The sequence below is a fragment of the Schistocerca gregaria genome, chromosome 8 (assembly GCF_023897955.1).
Source record: "Schistocerca gregaria isolate iqSchGreg1 chromosome 8, iqSchGreg1.2, whole genome shotgun sequence".
Taxonomy (NCBI): domain Eukaryota; kingdom Metazoa; phylum Arthropoda; class Insecta; order Orthoptera; family Acrididae; genus Schistocerca; species Schistocerca gregaria.
Window position 1 is genome coordinate 52453586 of NC_064927.1, and position 24014 is coordinate 52477599.

Consider the following 24014-nt stretch of genomic DNA (forward strand, 5'->3'; position numbering starts at 1 on the left):
AAGTGAAGGTAGGTGAAAGTAACAAGATAGGTTAACTCTTTAGAAAACAAGGATTGGTAACATTCGTGTGACCGTTCCATTTTCTGTATCAGACTAATTAAACACTAGGTTAATTATACAGAAATAAGGAAAGGATGTGTACTTTTAACACACAGAAGCATATACTGCAGAATGTTGGCCATACTTGCAGCAGTTTCAGAATATGATGCAAGTACTATGTGTGGAGTACTGGAGTGAATCTAGTTTGTGGCTCATCTCTAAGGCCTTGAGTGTAATAATGAAGGCATGCAGAATATTTTACAGAGCTACAAGTGGGTGGGAGGGAGAGGTCCAATTTTAAATGGATATATTTACTAACAAAAAAACATAACTACTCGGAGAATAGGACAAATGGACATATTGCAGTGAAGAACAATGAGTAGGCCTTCAGTTTTAATGCACAAAAATTAGCCACATACAGAATGTCACATACAAACACACAAATGGAGCATTTGAATTCTACAAAACACATGGAGTGGAAGATTCTGTACATCCATCTTCTCACAGATGGTTGTGGGCCTTGGCTTTTCAGTATGGACTGTCCAATATGTACAATTAAAAAGCCAGCAGGTGATGTTTCAAGTGATCACTGTATCAAAAATCTACAGGTGCCAGTCATTGAATCAGACGTGGGAATCTTCAAAGACCAATATTCAGTCAGAACAAACACATTGCAAAAGAGTATTCTCAGTAAAATAACAATTTGGAATTTAGATGGCTAACAGGTGTTAAATTTGACACTCCATACCTGGAGAAAAATGTTATTTCAAAATTGTACAGATGCCGCACTGAAGATACAAGTGTTGAAAAGCACAGAAGAAGAACAGTGTTTGGGAGGAGAGAGAGCCACAATGCTATTCAGTCTGTAAAATGAACAAGTGTAAAAAAGATGGAAGGAAAACATTGAGGTTTCTGAATGAATTTTAATTCTGTGAGAGATGGAAAATCACTTGGGAGAGCAGTTAAATAAATGTCTTTAAAGAGATTACAAGATGAACAACAAAAGTGAAACCAATGTAATGGAAAGAAGTTCAATTAAATCAAGTGATTCTGAGTGAATCATATCATGTAATTAGACACATATCGCAAGACATTATTGTATAATAGGATGCCATAAAAATATGTGGCATTCTCCCTTAGATAAAATATGTAACCCCTGTCAGTTTAAACCAAGGATTTACAGTAAAAGTTTTCTCTTATCAAATTTGTTGTACATGATCCAGAAGAGTTCATCAGTCTTCTGACTGGATTGGAGAGTAGATCAGGATGGCCCACAACAAACATAACTACTTCACCTTGCAGTGTAACACAGTAAATCATTTTCTGGACTACTCTTAATCTCTCCCTTCTCCTGAAGTTCTTTTCTCAGTAGCTCCCCCAGGTATGATGGAAGATACTCTTTGCTCTCTCAACATGTGGCCTGTCATTTTTCCCTTCTTGTCACTGTTTCTGTGGTGAAACTCCTCATTTCCTATAATTTAGGCCACTGATTTTCCAACATTCCTATGTAGAACCACATCTCTAACAATTTGATCCTGCCCTTTCCTGGTTTTCCCACAATACTTAATTGACATCTATACAATTATGTGGTCCCACTGCGGGTTCAGGGGTAAGAAAAGGCCGAAACATTAGCGACTCAGCGACTCCTTTTAGTCACTTCTTACGACAGGCAGGAATACTGCAGGCCTAATGTGATGGTCCCCTCTTGGGTTTGACCTGCAATTTTCAAAATTTCCGTTGTTAGTGCGTGCCATTCGGGGAAGGACGCCTTAAGTGGTGTTTTTCTATTGGTCCATCGTGCACCACCATCTTGCATGCTATCTATTGTCGTGTGACGGGATTTACACCCCATGTTTTTTGGGTTGCCTCCTCATCTTGTGCGCAATCCCCTTCTTAGCGCCCACGACAACTGTGGACCCTTTCAACACCTAAAATCCAGTACGGTAGCCAGTCCGTTGTGGTGGGGTCATCATGTACACTTGTCGTGGTAGGCCCCTGACCACGCAGGGATCGCACTACAGATGCCAGAGCTGTTTCCTCCCCATGCATGCCAAGGAGTATGTGCCCATCTTGTATGGGGCACGGGGACTCCGGGCAATGGGACATCGGCCAGGTACCCGTTGCTTTGGCTGGGTGGCGCCCTTGGGGAGAGCCCTCGTTCGGAGTAGGTGGCATCTGGGCAGATGAAGCGCAATAAATCTCACCAAGCTGGTAGTCACACTGCCACCAGAGTATCTAAGAGAGGCAGAATAGCATTTGATGCTGCACAATATGACCCTCAGTCGTTCCCCTCGTTAGCTGCGCCGTGGGAGGGACGCAGATCTAATGCCGAGCCAGAGCCTTATGTACCACAATACCTTATCTGCAGCAGGACTGATGGTGACTACTTTCTTTCGACAAAGCCTCTGTTTTTTGTGGAACACCTGGAGGATAAGTTTGTGGAAGTGGCGGGGTTATCCAAAATGAGGAATGGGTGCATCCTCCTCAAGACGTCCTCCCCAGCCCAGTCACGGGCGTTGCTCTTGTGTGATAAGTTGGGTGATGTCCCTGTTACCGTCACTCCCCACAGTAGCTTAAATATGGTCCTTGGGATTATTTACCATCGTGACCTTGTTACAATCCGACGACGAGCTGAGAGCTGACTTGGAACAACGTGGTGTGCATTTTGTCCGTCGTGTACACGGAGGACCCAAGACTAACAGGGTGGCCACCTGTGCCTTTATCTTGGCCTTCGAAGGTGCTGTATTGCCTGAGAAGGTCAGGGTAATGGTTTACCGTTGTGAGGTCAAGCCATACGTCCCTCCCCCGATGAGGTGCTTCCAGTGCTGGAAGTTTGGGCTTATGTCCTCCCGTTGCCCATCCAGCGCTACATATCGAGATTGTGGATGCCCCTCCCATCCCGATTCTCCATGTGCGCTTCCGCCTGTCTGTGTCAACTGTGGGGAACACCACTCTCCATGCTCGCCGAACTGCCCCGTTCTTCATAAGGAGCGGAAGATAATGGAATTTAAGACCCTGGACCGACTTACTTATCGCGAGGCAAAACTGAAATTTGAAAGGTTGCATCCTGTCCCTCTTCAAACTTCTTATGCTGCAGCCACGTTATCGTCGTCCTCGCGGGCGGCAGTTGTCGCCTCATCTGTGCCACCTTCAGTGGGCCCTCGGGGTCGTACATCTGTCTGCCCCCCCTAGTGTCTAGGGGAAAGCCTTCCTCTGTTGCCCCCTTAGCAGTTGGGGGCAAATCCTCTTCTGTCACTCCCCCTGCACATGCTTCGGGAGTGACATCTGCTCAAAAACCAGGGTTCTCGATCCCTCCCCATCTCCCCCCTCCTTCTCCGCCGGCGTTGCCTCTGTCACTTCCCCTCTCACGGAAGGAGTCCCTCGGGGCCCTCCCTTCTTCCGTTTCTTCTCCTACCCAGCCGGATGTCAGCCAGTGGCTGAAGTTTTCGCTACCTGCTGGTCGTAGGGCTTCTGCGTCGTCGTCAGCAACCGACGCTCCGTCAGAGAAACTCTCCCAGCCCTCTGAGCCAAAGGACAGACGCGAGAAGGAACGGAACGTGTCCAAGAAGGACGACGTTCCGGCGGTTTCAGTACCGCCTGCTGTACATAGTTCTGGCTCTGGGGATGAGGTGGAGATCCTCGCCTCTGCCGCGGATCTCGCCCTCACGGAACCCTCGGGGGCCTCTCCTATGGACGCAGCTGGCTCTGCCCTGTGGCGGCCGTTGGCTCTGAGGCGCCGTCTGCTTCTTAGTCGCCTTCACGCCCTCCCAGTCCCTTCCTGCTTCCATTCTCCAGTGGAATTGCGGCGGTTATTTTCGCCACCTGCCTGAGCTCCGGATGCTTCTGAGTGTTTCCTCTGTTCTCTGCATTGCTCTTCAGGAAACTTGTTTTCCAGTAATGCGGACCCCTGCCCTTTGCAGTTATCGGGGACACTATAAGAACCGCGCTGCCTGTCAACGGGCTTCAGGTGGAGTTCGCCTCTTTGTTCACCACTCTGCCTCTAAAGGTGTCAGAAGGGGATACTGGCGGGCTACAGACAGTCACTGTCAGGATTAAGCTCTCGCCAGCTATTACTGTTCGCTTTGTTTACGTTCCTCCGGATGGGCAGCTCCCCCACCATGTCTTGGCTACACTTCTGGCTCAACTCCCGCCACCATTGCTGCTTCTGGGCGATTTCAATGCCCACAACCCTCTATGGGGTGGGACTGTCTCCGATGACCGCGGTCGTGCTGTGGAGCATGTGTTGGCTCAGCTCGACCTTAGCCTCTTGAACAATGGTGCTCCCAGGCATTTCAGTATGGCCCATGGCTTGTTCTCGGCCATCGATCTCTCTCTCTTTGCAGCCCCAGACTTGTTCTCGGCCATCGATCTCTCTCTCTTTGCAGCCCCAGACTTGTCTCATCCCTCCACTGGGGAGTGCATCCTGACCTGTGTGGTAGTCAACGTTTTCCCATCTATTTGTCACTGCCCCAGTGTCATTCTTCTGGGCGCCTGTCCCACTGGGCACTCAACAGGGCTGACTGGCCGGCTTTTACTACTGCTGCGACCTCTGCTTCTCCCCCACTGGGTGACATTGACGAGGTGGTCCACGCCTTGACCACGTCAATTATTTCTGCGGCCGAGGCTGCCGTCCCCCGCTCTTCTGGACTCCCTTGGAGGAAGGCTGTCCCCTGGTGGTTGCCGGAGATTGCTGAGGCTATTCGTGACCGTACGCGGGCTCTCCAGCGTCATAGGCGGCATCTGTCTCTGGAGACCCTCATTGCCTTTAAGAAGCTCCATGCCTTGGCCCGTCGTCTTATTGCACGGCATAAGCAGGAGTGCTGGGAGAGGTACGTTTCATCCTTGGGCTCCCGTGTCTCCCCGTCGCTCATGTGGTCCCGCATCCGGCGGATTTATGGATACCAGACCCCTATGGGTGTCCCTGGAATCTCCCTGGACGGCGCTGTCTGCACTGACGCTGCCGCCGTTGATGACCACCTTGCCGCGCACTTTGCTACGAGCTCTGCGACTGCAACTTACCCTCCCGCCTTTCGCTCTCTAAAGGAGCGCGCTGAGCGGACGCCGTTATTCCACACACGTCGTTCTGAATAATACAATGCTCCTTTCAGCGAGAGGGAATTCCTCGCTGCCCTCGCCGATTGCCCTGATACAGCACCAGGACCGGACTGCATCCACGCGCAGATGCTGAAGCATCTCTCCGGGGACTGCCAGAGACAGATCCTCACCATCTTCAACCGCATTTGGAGAGAGGGCGTGTTCCCGTCGCAATGGCGAGAGGGTGTTACTATACCCATCGTGAAGCCCGGTGCGGACCCTCTGGCGATGGACAGCTATTGTCCCATTACCCTCACTAACGTTTGTGCATATTGCTCGAACGTATGGTGGGGCGGCGTTCGTGTTGGGTCCTTAAGTTGCGCGGTCTCCTCGCTCCATCCCAGGGTGGCTTCCGTCAGGTCCGGTCTGCTGCTGACAATTTGGTGCGACTGGAATTTGCTATCCGTACGGCCTTTTCCCGCCGTCAGCATCTCGTTGCTGTATTTTTTGATCTGCGGAAGGCATATGACACAACATGGAGGCATCACATCCTTGCTATGTTGTGTAAGTGTAGTCTTCGTGGTCAGCTCCCAGCTTTTCTCCAAAACTTTTTATTTCGCCGCTCTTCCCGGGTGCAAGTTGGTGCCGCCTCTAGTTCATCTTATATACAGGAAAATAAGGTCCCACAGGGCTCGGTGTTGAGTGTTTCCTTATTTCTAGTGGCCATTACTGGTCTGGCTGCAGCCGTGGGGTCGTCGGTGTCTCCTTTGTATGCCGATGACTTCTGCATCTCATTTAGCTCAACGACAACCGTTCACAAGGCGGCACCATGGGCTCTGACTCATGGATTTCAGTTCTCTGCGGCCAAGACTCGAGTTATGCACTTCTGCAGGCGTCGGACGGTCCACCCTCATCCGGAACTTAACTCGGCGGTCACCTACTTGAAGTGATGGACACTAGCCACTTCTTAGGACTCGTCTTTGATGCCCGGCTCACATGGGTTCCTCTTATTACACAGAAGAAGCAAAAGTGCTGGCGGCACCTCAACGCTCTCTGCTGCATGAGCCAGGTGTCTTGGGGTGCAGATCGCTGCACGCTGTTGCGATTGTACAGAGCCCTTGTGCAGTCCAGGCTTGATAATGGGAGACTGACCTATGGGTCTGCATCACCCTCAGTGTTGACGTTGTTGGACCCCATACACCACTGTAGGGTTCGGCTTGCAACTAACGCTTTCTGTACGAGCCCCTTGGATAGTCTACTGGTCGAGGCCGGAGTTGCCCCGCTGCGGTTTCGGCGCCACCGACTGTTCGCCGACTATGCTGTCCACGTGCATTGCTCACTGGGCCATCCCAATCATCGCCTGCTTTTCCCTGCCAGGGTCCTCCCTCAGCCCGACCGGCGACCTAGGTCTGGGCTTTCCATTGCTGTCCGCATCCAGTCCCTGCTGTCGGAACTGGGGTCATTCCCTCTTCTGCCACCCTTCTGGGTCTGTGCACCCACGCCTCCCTGGTGTATGCCCTGGCCGTCCGTCCGCCTGGACTTGGCATGGGAACCCAAGGACTCGGTTCCGCCTGTGGCCCTCCTTTGCCGTTTTCTTGCGCTCCTCGCCTCATTTTCAGGCTGTGAGCCTGTCTACACTGATGGTTCCCTGGTAGATGGCCGTACTGCCTACGCTTTTGCTCACGCTGCCCGTGTTTAACAGCGCTCCTTGCCGGCTGGCTGCAGTATTTTTACTGCAGAGCTGGTGGCCATATTGCGCGCTCTTGAGCATATGCGTTCCTGCTCAGGTACGTCCATCGTCACCTGCAGTGACTCCCTGAGCAGCCTCCAGGCTATCAACCGCTGCAATACCTCTTCTCCTCTGGTATCCTTTATTCAGGAGTCTGTTTTTGCCATTACCAGCTCTGGTCGTTCGGTGGTCTTTGTTTGGACGCCAGGTCACGTGGGCATCCCAGGGAATGTACGTATTGACAGGCTGGTCAAAGGGGCGATCGACGCCCCCACTTTGGAGATCGGCCTCCCGGCTCGTGATCTGCAGCTGGCGTTGCGCCGTAAGGTGCTTGGGATGTGGCATGTCGAGTGGTGTAGCCTGACTTCGCCGAATAAACTGCGGGCTGTTAAGGAGATGACCGATGGGTGGCGGTCCTCCCTGCGGGCTTCTCGCAGGGACTCTGTCATCCTGTGACAGCTCCGCTTTGGCCATACCTACCTGATGCACGGATATCTTTTGCGTCAGGTGGATCCCCCCATGTCAGTGCGGGTCCCGGTTGACGGTCGCCCACATTTTGTTGGAGTGTCCCCGACTGCGCACCCTCCGGCAGTCTTTTAATCTTCTGGGCACGTTGCCTTTGGTTTTAAGCGATGCCTCCATGGCTGATGGCGTTTTAAATTTTATCCGTGGTAGTGCTTTTTATGGTTCCATTTAGGGGAGTCCTGCCCCTTTCCCTTTTTGTGTCTCTTGTCTTCGAGTCTCTCATTAGTTGCCGATTTTATTGTGTATTCGGATGGTTGACCATGAGAACAAAAAAGGGAAAGAGTCAGTCACCCAATCTCAGGCCCTCTTCTTTTCTTCCGTTTCTTCCGTTTCTTTCTGTCCGGTGTTCGTGTGTCCTCTTCTTGTCTCTAGTGTTCGCTGCCACATTGGTGTTCTTTCAGTGACTGGGGGGTGGGGCGTCTTCTCCCCCTTTGGGGTTTTACCTGCTCCTTAAATTTTCGTCTCGCCTGATTTTGGAATGGGGGACATGACTGTCGCTGTTTAGTCCCCCTTAAACATCCCAACAACCACCACCACAATTATGTGGTCCTTCTAAATTTAAAATGCTCCCCCACCCTGACCCCTACACCCCACAGTCTTTCATGACTTATGAAGAAATGTTAACTGTGCCTCTAGCATTATTTGATTGCACGTTTCCCAATACTTTGTTTAACTTTTAATCTTCATTGGCTAACCAATGCCTTCTAACTCCTCTTCTGTTGTGTCATCAAATTGTACCCCACATAGAGTATTGAGCTGATAGGTGCAAAGTGTATATTAAGGCATCTGAGTTCAACAGTGAAACTAATTTGCACTCTTAATGTTTGTTCCTTTGGTCTAATTTCACCAAAGGTTGCTTTGAATTTTTTGTATGCTCATTAGTCCTACCAATGACTATTTCACTTTTGTTTTCTTCACATTTTTTCTGCAGTCATTTCACTTTGGCTTCTATGATTTCCTTTTTATTTTACACTTAATTGTCTTATAACGATGTATTCCTATCACTTACTGCAGATTTTTGTATTTCCTTACTCAAGAAATCAATTTCAGTATTTGCTCTGTAACACAATGTTTCTTTAGTCACCTTGTGTATACTTACATTTGTCTGTTCAACTTACGTGATTATCCTTTTCAGATAAATCCCTTTCTCTTAAACTGACCTGCCTATTACAGTACTCATTACCACAGTATTTACTGCTTCAGAGAACTTCAGACACACACACACAATTCTTCCAAGTACCCCACTTCCTTCACCACGAATAGTTCTGGACAATTCTCATAAGCTTCAGTCTATTCATCATTATTACTAACACATTATTAAATTGTGATGTGACTCTACATATGCTCCCAGGTACACCTTGCAATCCAATATCAGATTTTGCAAAAGGTCTCAAAATGATGTAATCAAGCTAGAATCTTCACGACTCTACAACTTTTCGAAATGTACCTCCTCTTCTATTAATTTTCGAAAAGTATATTCATAATTAACTTCTAGAACAATTGAATTTGTGTTTTTTACTTTGTCACTCCCATTGCCAAGTTAAGTGATCTACAATTCTGCCTCCTATTACATGGCCTACTACAGTATACCAATCACTCACGATTATTAGATTTCCATCCTCCTTTCATAAATATTTTGTCATATATTTTCACTCTCTCTTTATCAGATTGTGACATTGCTGTTGGACTTCCCCAGTAACAACATTATGCTCATCAGAATTGACAGGAGAAAAAACCACCAGTGGTTCAGGTATATGTCAGCCAGAGGCTGACACTAATGGATGCTCGCAGAGCCTCTCATCTGTGCACTCTACTGGTCAGCTGACAGCTTTTGGAAACAGGACTGGCCGTCTCTAACTCGGTCACGTTTGCCTTGATGTGTGTTACCTCACTGTTACTGTGCACCTCTCCATTGCTAGTGTATCTATTATAACAAGCTGTGTCTAGGCGTAATAAAGTTCATTGTGTCTGTCACCAAATAGTGTTCTTGTGGGGTTAGAAGATACAGTGACTCATTTCATTTTAGCCAAGCAATCTTTGGGATTATCTGACTGCCTCTGTTTCGTGGCTTTGGATTTCTGCCATGAATTATTACAACTTATTCCATGAAATTGGACATCGAAACTATTTGACAACACATTACTTGGAAAGATATTTCCTATGACTACAAGGAATGACAGCATCTGAACAGAAGTTTTGGACAATGGCTTACCACACAGATCAGTCCTCACTTGTGTTGTTTAATTTAAATGAATGTGATATTTCTCCAATACAGCCCATATAATTTGGCTATGCAGATGACTGGTCAACATCTTCTGATCTAGCCATATTCAACCAATGTAAGCAAAACTTAAGTTGCCCATTTTGAGAGTGTTTGCCAGAGACAGATGTATGTTTTCACCTGTCACACAGAGCCCGAGTATCGTAAAATGCACCTAAAATATCTTGGGACAGACACTTCCTTTTAAGGCTGACGAATTAATACGGAAATAGCTCCGCTAGTCAATATAGCTTTTTGCCGATGCACCACTGCCAGTTTACTGTGACCCTCGCACCCTAATACTGACGATGTAGTACAGAAATCGTGTCACTATTCAACAATAAAAGATCCATGCCGACTTCTTCCCGATTGAGTGACACGTTTTTGGTCAACGTATAGAAATTCTCATGGGAGTCAGTCGTTCATCAATCAAGAAAAAAAAAATCCTGTCAGTTCGTAAACGTGAGGGGGCGACGCTTACAGCAATCTAACACTGAAATTTCGTCGCTATTCAATACTAAAGTCCTTGCCGACCTCCCTCCCAGCGAGTAACAAACCCATGGTCAACAAGTGGAACCCGTCCTGGGAGTCTCGTAACTTTTTGCCGATGCATCGCTGTCAGATTACTGTACCCTCGCACCATGGCGTTGACGTTTAACAATTATCAGCGTCGCAATTTCTGTGTTAAAAGGATCCATGCCAACTTCAGCCTATGTGAGCACGCTTCCACGGTCAACGTATAGAACTTCTCTGTAGAGTCAAGTATTTCTTTTCCGATGCAACACTGAGGGTGCGAGGGCTATAGTTAACTGACACATTGACGATTTAACATGGTAATGGAGTGGTTATTCAGTACTAAAGTATCCATACAGTCTTCTCCCCAAGCGAAGAATCGCGCCTATGGTCAACGTATGAAACATCTTCTGGGAGTCAAGTATCGTTTTTACGCTGTTCCATTGCAGGTTTTTTGTATTCCTCGCACCCTCATAATTAACGATTTAACACAGGAGCTTCTTCGGTTTTCAATATTAATGTATCAATGCAGTCTTCTCTCTGTGCGAGTAACGTGCCTAAGGCAAACATGAGGAATTTATTTTGGGAGTTATTTAGCTCTTTTCTGATGCACCACTGCCAGTATACTGTAACCGTCACATCCTAACGGGAACGATTTACTAGAGAAATTGCGTGGCTATTCAGTACTAAAAGATCCATGCCGACTTCTCCCCTAGTAAGTAATTCGCCTATGGCCAGCGCATGAAACAATTCCTGAGACCCATGTAGCTTTTTTCCAATGCTCCACTGCCAGTTGCTGTAACCCTCGCACCCTCTTATTGACGTATTAATACAGAAATTGCGTCGCTATTGAGTACTAAAGGATACATCCCGATATCTCACCGTGCGAGTAACACGCATATAATCAACATGTGTAACTTCTGAGAGTCGTGTAGCTTTATTCCGATGCATCACTGGCAGGTAACTGTACCCTTCGCACCCTCTTCTTGACGATTAAAAACAGAAAGACCGTTGCTATCCAGTACTAAAAGATACATGACGACTTCTCCCCGAGTAACGGGCCCATGTAAAGCGTATGTCACTCCTCCTGGGAGTCACGTAGCTTTTTTCCGATGCGCCACTGCCATTGTACTGTATCCCTTACACATTAACGATTTAACACCGAAATTCCTTTGCTATTAATACTAAGGGTTCCATGAAGAATTTTCCCCAAGCTAGTAACGCGCCTATGGTTCAAATGTCTCTGAGCACTATGCGACTTAACTTCTGAGGTCATTAGTCGCCTTGAACTTAGACCTAACTAACCTAAGGACATAACACACACCCATGCCCGAGGCATGATTCGAACCTGCGACCGTAGCGGTCGCTCGGTTCCAGACTGCAGCGCCTAGAACCGCACGGCCACTCCGACCGGTGCGCGCCTATGCTCATCTGACGTAACTTCTCCTGTTACTCATGTACCTTTTTTCCAATGCACCACTGTCCGTTAATTGTACCCTCCACACCGTCAGATTGACAATTTCACACAGAAATTGATCTTTCGTCATTGCATCTCTATTAAATACTGATTTTTCGCGGATTGAGTAATGCGCCTATGTTCAGCGTATGAAACACCTCCTGGGATTCATCTAGCTTTTTCAAATGAACCACTGCCACTTAACTGTACTCCTCGCACCCTCACATTGACGACTTAACACAGTAAATGTCACCATTCATTACTAAATGATCCGTGCCGACTTCTCTCCAAGTTAATAACGCACCTGTGGTCAGCATATGAAACACTTGCTGATAGTCATGTAGCATTCTTTCAATGCATCGCTTTTAGTTAACTGAAACCCTCGCACCCAAATACTGGAGATATAACAAAGAAATTGACAATGTATGGAATTTCACCCGGGAGTCGTGTACCTTTTTTCCGATGCACCACTCCCAAATTGCTGTAACTCTCGCACCGTCACTTTGACGATTTAACAGAAAAATTGTGTTGCTATACAATACTAAAGGATCCCTAGCGACGACTGCCCGAGCTCATATCGCGTCTATGGATCTTCCCCTGGGTGTCATGTACTTTTTTTCCGATCACCTCTGCCAGTTTACTGTAACCCTTATACCCTCATGTTGACGAATTAACTCACAAATTGTGTTACTACTCAATACTATTTTGTCATTATTCACTACTATGATACATGCCGACTTCTCTGCACCCTCACATATACGATTTAACATAAATATGTCATGATTTATTATCGATGCAATTATCTGTGTTGCATCATCACTGTCAGGTAGTAGGGTTACTGTAAATTCGTTGTAATGTATCGGAAACAAACCACAGGACCCCCAGGAGAGGTGTCTTGGAGAGATGTCAGCACGGAGGGTGCAAGGGTTACGGTAAATGTTTCCGATGCATCACAACACAAACTACTGGACCCCCAGGAGAACATACATGCCAGGACCGTGGCCACGCTAGTCTCTCGGAAAAATTCGGCATGGTGCCTATTGTATTTAACGCGACGCAATTTCTTTGTTGCATCGTTAATGTGAGGTTGCTAGAGTTGCAGTGAATGGGTTGTGGTGCGTCGGACAAAACCTGCTGGACCCCCAGGAGAGGTTACATGCCATGGCCATAGTCTCGTTAATCTCTCCGAGAGAAGTTGTTATCGCGATGTAATTTCTGTATTACTTCATTGGTATGAGGTTGTGATGGATCGGAAACAGATTAATGGACCCCCAGGAGACGCTGTATGCCACGACCGTAGTGTAGTAAATAACTCGCAGAGTATTTGGCGCTGAGGCTATAGTGTTTAATCACGACGCAATTTCTGTGTTGCGTCGTCTTGTACCAAGCGACGCGGGTTTCGAATCCGTGCCAGGCGACATGGACCTCGATTACCACTAGAGGTCTCTCCAGCCTTAGCGCCGTAATCCGTGGCTGCGCGTATGCTCCTGGCCCGCGGATAATGTGAGGGCGCCACGGTGGGGTACGTGGTACCTGTGGCTAATAACGACATACTTTATCAGGTATTTAAATGCCTGCCCCTCGTTCAGCAGGCAATCTGATATTCGAGTTAATCGACATCTCGCCTACAGACAGGGTGTTTACTTGGTTTCTGTGTACGAATAGATGTTGTGGGTTTGTGAGATTTCATTTGCGACCCAGTTGCTATTTGCCTGTTGCTGTTCGTTAGGGCTTCCTCGGTCGTTCGTCATTGTTTGTGTCCGTCCTTCCCCGTTTGTTTTGTTCTTTCGCTGGGCGCTCCCTTTTAGTGCTGCCGCGCTTTCGTTCTCGGTAACCCCGCAACCGTTCCGGTCTCGGTTACAACATTTTAACGACGAGGTAAACAGTGGTAGTTTTTAGCATGGAGGTGGTCTGTCTTCTGGAGCAAGGGCAGCAGCTCTAGTTAGCAACTGCAGCGACTGTTGTAAGATAAGTCGATGCACGGGACGCATTACCACAGCAGCTTCCGAGTCTCGGTGTGTCCGATCCTTTTCCACGTTCGCCGTCGTTCCCTCCATTTAATAACGCTAAAGCAGACTGGGAAACATACATACATCGGCTGAAACATTTCACGGCTTTTGAAGTCACAGATGACTACTTGCAGCGGTCGTTGTTTTTCTATTGGGCCTTCCCAGACACGTTGTTTCTTGTCCGCAAGTTGGCACCGTTGTCGAATCCTTTGGCTCTCTCTTTCCTGGCGATATGCCTTTCACTGACGAAATATTATTCTCAACACTACCATGTGGTCGCCTCTCGGCTGGAGTTCCACCAGTACCATAAACAGCCTGGTCAGTCGTATCGTTCCTGGGTCATGGACTTTCAGGGACTGAGCAGTCGGTGCGATTTTACGTGCACCATTCGGCAGTGTATGATTTCATATTCAGACTCCCTTATCCAGGATGTGGTGATTCAGCTTGCTCCCGATCCTGAGGTCCGCACTGCGGCGCTGAAACTAGATAATCCCTCCATGGAAGAGATTCTCCCCATTGCCCACTCCTTTAAAACTGCTTAGGCGGCTAATGAGCGCTCCACATGTGGCCGGGCCGTACGACGGATTCCTCCCTCACGACGTCGAGAAATTCAATGCGCTGACAGTGAGCACGTTAGTCTCTAGAAGACATGTTGGAATGGAGACTGTAGTATTCAATCGCAACACAATTCCTTTTTTGCATCGTCAATGTGAGGGTACGAGGGTTACAATAAAGGGATTGTTGTGCATCGGATACAAGATACTGGACCCCAGGAGAGGCTGCATTGCGTGACTATAGTGGCTACAGTCTCTCAGAGAGCAGTCAGCATGGACCCAACAGTATTCTATTGCGACGCAATTTCTATGTTGCATCGTCAATGTGAGTGTGCGATGGTTACAGTGAACGGGTTGTGGTGCAACGGAAATACGTTACTGGACTCCGAGGAGATGTTACATGCAGTGACCAGTTGTCACTCGGAAAGAAGTTTGCATTACGATTGAATACTAAAGGCTATATGCTATTTCTGTTTAGCATCGTCGGTGTGAAGGCGCGAGTGCTAGATTAAACAGGTTGTGGTGCATCAGAAAACTCCTATAATCCCAGAATTAGTTCCATGTGGAGACCATAGATACGTTAGTGTCTCTGCCAGAAATTGGCATGGAGCCTGTAGTAGGCAATCGAGATGTAAGTTCTGCGATGCGTCAACAACGTGAAGGTGCGATAGTTCAGTAGCTTGTTTGTGATGCATCACAACCAATTTACTGTGACTACCAGGAGTGGTCCCATGCGATGCTGGTAGACACGTCAGTCTGTCGGAGAGAAGTCGTCATGAAGAACTAGGTTGTCTGAAATCTGTTTCGCCACTGACAATTTCGAGTGGCGACGATGCCACACAGGAATTGCGTGATATTTGATTACTAAAAAGATCAAAACGAAAATTTCTGCCTCCTATTACTCTTGCTAAAGAGATAAACCTTCCTCCATTTTTTATATTCCCATTTACTTCCATATTCAAGAATGCTGCAACGGCCTTACGTCGAGCAATTAAACAGAGAACCGACTCTTTGTTATAAGTAGGTCCAGGATGTTATCTCCGACACGCAGAACAGGGAATCAGTGATTGAATCTATACTGAGTGACTATCCGAAAATTACAGTCGATGCTCGCCGGCCATAGTGACCGAGCCGTTCTAGGCGCTTCAGTCTGGAACCTCGCAACTGCTACGGTCGCAGGTTCGAATCCAGCCTCGAGCATGGATGTGTGATGTCCTTAGATTAGTTAGATTTAAGTAGTTGTAGGTTATAGGGGACTGATGACCTCAGATGTTAAGTCGCATAGGTGTTCAGGACAGGTGGTAGGGACAGAGCATCGAGTTCAAAAATTGTTCAAATGGCTCTGAACACTGAGTGTCCCAGTCTATATCTGGTAAATTGAAATCTCCACCTAAGACAATAACATACTGAGGATATTTATGTGAAATGTATTCCAAATTTTCTCTGTTGTTCAAACACCAATGCTGCTGAGTCGGGAGGTCGGTGAAAAGAGCCAATTATTAACCTAGCTCGTTTGTTGAGTGTAACCTCCACCCATAATAATTCACAGGAACTGTTCACTTCTACTTTACTACAGGATAAACGACTACTAACAGCGACAAACACTCCACCACCGGTTGCATACAATCTATCCTTTCTAAACACCGTCTGTACCTTTGTAAAAGTTTCGGCAGAATTTATCTCTGGCTTCAGCCAGAAAGCACCATAGCTTTGTGTACCTATAACGATTTCAGCTATCAGCGCTTGAAGTTCCGGTACTTTACCAACGCAGCTTCGACAGTTTACAATTACAATACCGATTGCGGTTTGGCCCCCGCATGTCCTGACTTTGCCACGAACCTTTGAGGTTGCTGCCCTTTCTGTACTTGCCCGAGGCCATCTAACCTAAAAAAAAACGCCCAGTTCACGCCACACAACCCCTGCTACCTGTGTAACCGCTTGGTGCGTATAGTGGACTCCTGACCTATGCAGCGGAACCCGAAACCCCACCACCCTATGGCGGTCAATGGTTGAGGTCAATGGTTGAGAAAGTGCCATGTGCCACACTAAAGTGTGTGGGAGCGCCTATGTTAAGTAAACAGAACAGCTTCAATTGTTCTGCCTACAACCCTCTTGGGGTTAGTCCCCTAATAACAGGAGGGGAGAAGGGATTTATTGAAAAAGGGTGCTGTGGGCACTGGATGTGGGCGACCTGTCACGTGGAGGTAGAGATTTCAGATTGTGATTGGAGTGGCCAGAAGGACCCTGACAGCAACGGCTTCCACGTAAGGAGGGTAACCCAGTTACTAACAATGTCCTTGCGGACCAAGGTACACACACCACCAGAAGCCTGCAATGGGCCAATTCAGTTCCGACAGAAAGCATGGAACCCGCAAAGGGTGGGTGAGTAAAAACTGACAAAATGGGTCTGCTGGAGCGCAATACAAGTGTCAGAGTAGAAAGAAAGAAGAGGGCTGCAATTCTGGGAGGTGACGCAAATATCCATTACAATTCCACTGGAGGATTCTCAAGCCAGAGTCCAAAGTGGAAGTGAACGAACCAGAGTCGGTCACGCCACCGAGTCGCTATCCGTCACCAATAAGGATGGGGTAATATCCATATAGGTGGGGTCGGACTCTCTTGGTTCATTGACTGTAGGAGTGGAAGGCTGCACCTCAGGGGGTACCACAGGGGCCTTGCCTTTGTCCCTGCGTTTCTGCTTTTCTCTTGGGAAGGAAGAGAAGGGCAGACTTCAGCAAGGGCAGGCACAGAACTACACTGGCCAATCTTGGCGCCCACCGGCTGAGGATCACGCTGCTCATGTGGAGCAGTAGATCATCTTCCACATGGGTGCCAAGAAGAGGAGTCCCGGGACGGAGCTACAGTACCGGCAGCTGCCAAAGGAAGGGAGCACTTCTCCAATGGGGGAGAGGTAGCAGCACCCAAAGGGGTGGGTATGGGTACTGGGAAGGAAGGAAGGAAGGAAGGAAGGAAGGAAGCTGTCCATTGCAATTTACACACATTGGTGGGGAAGCACAGCCACTGCTCTCATGAATGGAGCACCCACAGTCACTGCAGAGGGGATCAGTGCTGCAGCAGGAAGACGTGTCCAAACCTTAAGCATTTAAAACATCTGTGGTGGAATGTAAGGTTTTACAGGACACCAATACCCCATTACCCTGACCACGTTTGGGAGTAAATCCCTCTCGAAGGCTCACAGAAATTAAGGAAGATACAATTCTAGAATTTAAAAAAATACTAGGAGACAGGCAAATCAGTCTACAGACGATCAGGAGAACAACTACAACACGATTCATCCCATAAGATTAAAAAAAATAGCCGAAGGAATAGAGAAGTATTCACCGGACAGGAACACTCCTTGAACAATTACTGTTGTTAATCGCCTTACTGAATTATTACTGAACAATTGCATTGCAGAACACCAACAAATTCTATAAACCTTTCTAAAAAAAATGGGAGTGGTTCAATGAAGTCTCTCAAATGATGATATAGCCGATGGAACCGGCAGAATATGGAAATAATTCATGTAATCCCAGGTTTTACACAGTGACAGAAGGGAGTGCCATGAGCAACGTACCAAACATTCTCACAGGGACGAAGGGTGGAGAGGCGTGTAGTTGGAGATCATTTCTTTTTTAAGCCTTTCTGTAACAACTCGAGAACAGAAGACTAGCAGAAATGCATACTATTAAAAAATTAAACATTATATATGCTACAAAAATGTTCTATTCTCTTGTTGTTTTTATTTTAACGAAAAGAGCGAGAGAATATTGAAAAATATCGAATGAAACGCAGACCCTATAGCTTAGGTGTTTCACGTAGGCTAATCTGAAGTTAAAGCGTGGTATTGCCACCACGCTATCCCCCACCCACGAATCTTGGTTGTGTGTGGTAACAGACTGATCCGTCGCACAACCCAAGCATTATTATGTTACGTTGGAACGTCACAATTTGATTGATAGCTGGCGAAATCAACGAATGTGAAAGGCAACATTCCCCAGGCTTTGGCTAAGCCATGTCTCCGCAATATCCTTTCTTTCAGGAGTGCTAGTTCTGCAAGATTCGCAGGAGAGCTTCTGTAAAGTTTGGAAGGTAGGAGACGAGGTACTGGCAGAAGTAAAGCTGTGAGGACGGGGCGTGAGTCGTGCTTGGGTAGCTCAGTTGGTAGAGCACTTGCCCGCGAAAGGCAAAGGTCCCGATTTCGAGTCTCGGTCCGACACACTGTTTTAATCTGCCAGGAAGTTTCAAAGGCAATTAGAGTTTGTGGTAACAAATTGACAGGCAGTGAAGCCCAGTGTTATTATCTGCTCCATACTGAAAAATTTAACAGGTTGAAATACGTAACATTTACCGACAATGTGGCAGTTCCCGAGCTTGGTGCCTAGGAAGTACATCGAATTGTTCGTCTCGACTTGCTCTACACCACAGTGGTATGTTGTGAAAGGTACCGCTTACACCATGCGTACCCCGCAATATGGTAGGCGTCCGTGAAAGGGAAGAGTGGTTACGGGTGAGGCATTACAGAATTATCATTGATGCTTGAGAGGCTTAAAATCCGAATTATGTAGTCACTGTTTAACCCATAATATTTCCCATCACGGACGACAATGCTGCAAGTACGTTGTATTAAAGACGTTCTTAAGCTGACTGATCATCCGCTCACGCGTAAGATGAACGTTTTTGATGGGTAGAAAATAAAAAGCTCCTAACGTATCTAAATTACGTAAATATTTCTAGGAGATTATTACTATTATTATCGTAAATACAGAAAGCTATTATTGAATAGTTCCAACATATTTTTCAAATACTAGCATTTATAAGTGACATCATGCTGGTAGTTATTTTAATAAAACGTTTACAAAAACGAAATTCAATTCCTATATTCGATAATTCGAGTTGAGAGGGAGGTAAATGGAAATTCCGTGCGGCTAGGACCACCTGTCAGGTAGACGGTTCGCCTGGTGCAAGTCTTTTGCCACTTGGGCGACTTGGGCGTCGGGGAGGAAGAAATGGTAAGACAGCAACACTCAGTCCCTGAGCAGAGAAAATCTCCGACCCAACCGGGAATAGAACCCGGGCCGTTCGGTATGACATGCCATCGTGCTGACTACTCAGCTACCAGGGGCAGACAAGGTAGCTTATTATTTGGGCGGATAAGAGGGCGATAATTAACAGCAGCATAATATTACGGCTCCTCTCTCATGTCCAAACAAGTTGCGTTATGCAAGCAATGTTCACAGTTGTCGAAACGAGATACGATTTGTACTCGAAGTTTCTGAAAACACTAACGAGCGAAGTGGCACAGTCGTTACATGCTGGACCCTCAGTCAGGAGTACAACGGTTCAAACCCACGTTCTGCCATCCAGTTTTAGGTTTTCCGTGGTTTCCCTAAATGCTCCAGGCAAATTCCGGGACGATTCCTTTGAAAGGACATTGTCAAGGACGGGGAAGGAAATTGGCACAGTCCGAGCTTGTGCTCCGTCTCTAATCATGTCCATGTCGGCGGAAGTTTAAACCTAATCTTCCTTCCTTTCTTCCTTCCTTCCAGAAGATCTATTCCAGCGCTGTTGCATACTTCCGCTAGAAAAAACAGTGAATGAATGACTGTTGCAGTGCCATAGCCCTCCTTCGACCTTCTTACGGCTTTCGCGTTCTTGCCAGTTATAAAGAACAGTTGAAAACATTTTTCACAGTGCAAACGTGGAAATAGATTTAGTCTTTCACGTCCCCACTACCCTGCGCATACTGCCTCCTATGATACTGCTCCCCCCTCCTCCTGCCTCTGCCTCTCCCACTGCCGCGTTTGATCCACCTCTACTTTTCAATGAGTAATACTGCCCTAAAATATACGTGAGTTTAATAAAACATTTACAAAAAGGAAATACGATTTAGCTTTCGCGATTGTTTATCACAAACAATGAAATTTATATCCGTTCACTGTCTTCCCGAAACTGCTGCAAACACTATGCCACGTTTGCTCGGTTTGCAAACTTTCCTCCTCACAGCATTCACCGCAGACCTTTTGAGTTAAATGGTTAAGAATTTGGAAGTCAATGACAGAAAGCAAATCTCTAATCCAAAAATCAACAGTGCAGAAATATGTTAGTTCACCTGCCGTGACTGTTTGCTCCAAGACCAGCAGCAGCACCAGCAGCAGCAGCAACACCACCACCAATACCGCCTCCACCGACAACAACAAAAACACCTCCACTGTCAACAACGAAAACAAAAACGATAAAAACTGCAATGACAACAAAAACTCCGACAACAAAAACTCCGACAACAAAAACTCCGACAACAAAAACTCCGACAACAAAAACTCCGACAACAAAAACTCCGACAACAAAAACTCCGACAACAAAAACTCCGACAACAAAAACTCCGACAACAAAAACTCCGACAACAAAAACTCCGACAACAAAAACTCCGACAACAAAAACTCCGACAACAAAAACTCCGACAACAAAAACTCCGACAACAAAAACTCCGACAACAAAAACTCCGACAACAAAAACTCCGACAACAAAAACTCCGACAACAAAAACTCCGACAACAAAAACTCCGACAACAAAAACTCCGACAACAAAAACTCCGACAACAAAAACTCCGACAACAAAAACTCCGACAACAAAAACTCCGACAACAAAAACTCCGACAACAAAAACTCCGACAACAAAAACTCCGACAACAAAAACTCCGACAACAAAAACTCCGACAACAAAAACTCCGACAACAAAAACTCCGACAACAAAAACTCCGACAACAAAAACTCCGACAACAAAAACTCCGACAACAAAAACTCCGACAACAAAAACTCCGACAACAAAAACTCCGACAACAAAAACTCCGACAACAAAAACTCCGACAACAAAAACTCCGACAACAAAAACTCCGACAACAAAAACTCCGACAACAAAAACTCCGACAACAAAAACTCCGACAACAAAAACTCCGACAACAAAAACTCCGACAACAAAAACTCCGACAACAAAAACTCCGACAACAAAAACTCCGACAACAAAAACTCCGACAACAAAAACTCCGACAACAAAAACTCCGACAACAAAAACTCCGACAACAAAAACTCCGACAACAAAAACTCCGACAACAAAAACTCCGACAACAAACACTACTCAAACAACACCAACTCCTCCAAACAACTCGAGACAACACTTCACAACTTCAGCAACCAGCAAAGCAGGAAGAATGATTTACAGCTCTTCCTTTAGTCTGTCGCAGCCGTGAGCCTGATCACGTGACTCACCAGCAGCGCCTCTTGTGGCGCCTCAACCACCTACCGTCCGACAAATTGGCTGCGTGTCGGTGTTTTGACCGACCGACAAACTTTCACTGTCGGGCGCGTCGCAGCACTCGATAGCCGATCCAACATATTGCGTCGAGTGTAGCGCGATCGTGCCAGCCACCCGACTAAAATTCATGTTTTGTCACAGCACACGGAATTAAATGCTATTCTAGTGTACATGTGGACGTCCGAGGAGGATGAAACTTTAAGGACAGAGTTTTTAAAGAAATTTAAAGACTGCTGATGTATTCGCGGCGAAATGAAGCACCTGTTTCAGTTTTTACCGAATACATAATGGTTTCTCTATGTGCAACACGAGGTTAAGTCTGTCGCCCTCCTTTATTTCTGTTTTTAGGTTATATTTCCGATATTTATCGGAAAAGAAATCTAAAAACCGAAGAATCGACATTCCATGGACGTTAATTCATAAAATTTACTTGCTTCGTTTTTGTATGTACTGAAAAATTCCAGCCTATATCCGTGCCATCTGCTACGTATTTTTTTTTTTTTTCAATTCTAACAGTCGCTAAATGCTTCATTTCTTACGCATCTGTTGTATTTATTAGATGACGTGCGCCGACACCATGTGTAGTCTCTCTTCTTCGAATATGAGTCTCTTATTTATGGAGGTAGCACAAGAAGATGACCTGTAAATTTCAATTAATAATGTTTTCACGAACGTCTTTTGTTGTATTTATTTTGCTTTACCACTATGCAGTTTCTCATTCAACTATAAAGCACGTTGCAAATATCAGGAACAATTTTAGTTTTTAATTGTGGCGGCAGAAGAGCACTGAATCTTAGGCCTGCTGCCATTGGCGAGAAATTGTAATATACGTAGCTAACACTCTCTCCTCGGAGTTTACAACGTCTGTCAGGACTGCAGTATTTTCCCTTAAGAATGGTTTTATGATGTTCAGCAGTTCCGAAATGCACGATTCACCCGTTCTGCGATTGCCACTTCTTTGCCCACCGCTATCTCTCGGCCATTTTTCCGTGTTGCCTGTAAAACAGGCAAAGCAAACCCCGTTTTTGCTTCTGTGAAAAACTAAGCGGGTTCCCGTAGGGCAAACACAACGAAGTAAACATAAACAAATTACGACAGCAGGTCCGCACTATAATCGCAGAGTTTAGTCTGTCGGGACGTGTGTAGGGAGCAACGGAATTGGTCATCTGTCAGGCGATAAATAAGTGCGTGTGGAGGGGTGTTACATACGCCTTATTTTACGCAAATAAAGTTTGTTTATGCTTAAACCAATGACAAATGCGACTTCCCGGCTTTCCGACGCTGAGCTGCCTCTTTCCTTTAACTAGTCTCTGATGCCAGCCAACACAGCCGGATAAATGTTTTCCTTCTGGCACAAATTTTAATTACTTCCTGATGAACAGCGGAGAATCGTTCACAAACTGTCGCGCAAAGGTTTTTACTGACTGCACGTCCCGTGGGCAAATGGTGGTACCCATGTTGTTGTTGTTGTTGTTGTTGTTGTTGTTGTTGTGGTCTTCAGTCCTGAGACTGGTTTGATACAGATCTCCATGGTATTCTATCCTGTGCAAACTTCATCATCCAGTACTTACTGCAACCTACATCCTTCTGAATCTGTTTAGTGTATTCATCTCTTGGTCACCCTCTACGATTTTTATCCTCCACACTGCCCTCCAATGCTAAATTAGGGATCCCTTAATGCCTCAGAACATGTCCTACCAACCGGTCCCTTCTTCTTGTCAAGTTGTGCCACAAACTCCTCTTCTCCCCAATTCTATTCAATACCTCCTCATTAGTTACGTGATCTACCTGTCTAATTTTCAGCATTCTTCTGTAGCACCACATTTCGAAAGCTTCTATTCTCTTCCCGTTTCACTTCCATGTTTCACTTCTATACATGGCTACAATCGATACAAATACTTTCAGAAACGACTTCCTGACACTTAAATCTACACTTGATGATAACAAATTTCTCTTATTCAGAAACGCTTTCCTTGCCATTGCCAGTCTACATTTTATATCCTCTCTACTTCGACCATCATCAGTTATTTTACTTCCTAAATAGCAAAACGCCTTTACTACTTTAAGTGTCTCATTTCCTAATCTAATTCCTGCAGCAACTCCCGACGTAATTCGACTACATTCCATTATCCTCGTTTTGCTTTTGTTGTTCATCTTATATCCTTCTTTCAAGACACTGTCCATTCCGTTCAACTGCTCTTCCAGGCCCTTTGGCAGATTTACAATGTCATTGGCGAACCTCAGACAGCAAAGTTTTTACTTCTTCTCCATGAATTTTAATACCTGCTCCGAATTTTTCTTTTATTTCCTTTACTGCTTGCTCAATATACAGATTCAATAACATTGGGGAGAGGCTACAACCCTGTCTCACTCCTTTCCCAATTACTGCTTTTCTTTCATGCCCCTCGACCCTGACTGCCATCTGGTTTCTGTACAGATTGTAAATAGCCTTTCGCTCCCTGTACTTTACCCCTGCCACCTTCAGAATTTGAAAGAGAGTATTCCAGTCAGCATTGTCAAAATCTTTCTCAAAGTCTACAAACGCTACAAATATAGGTTTCCCTTTTCTTAATCTTTCTGATAA

General features: G+C 46.3%; 1 protein-coding gene across 1 annotated transcript; it reads left to right on the plus strand.

Annotated features, from left to right (window-relative positions):
* Positions 1-20173: 20173 nt before the first annotated feature.
* Positions 20174-21349, plus strand: LOC126284503 (probable serine/threonine-protein kinase clkA). Its single transcript, XM_049983478.1, has one exon. It carries the CDS (start codon positions 20174-20176, stop codon positions 21347-21349), a length of 1176 nt encoding a protein of 391 aa, XP_049839435.1.
* The last annotated feature ends 2665 nt before the right edge of the window (positions 21350-24014 follow it).

Excerpts from the sequence above, each read along its gene's own strand:
- LOC126284503 (XM_049983478.1), top strand. The coding sequence starts at position 20,174 with ATGACAGAAAGCAAATCTCTAATCCAAAAATCAACAGTGCAGAAATAT.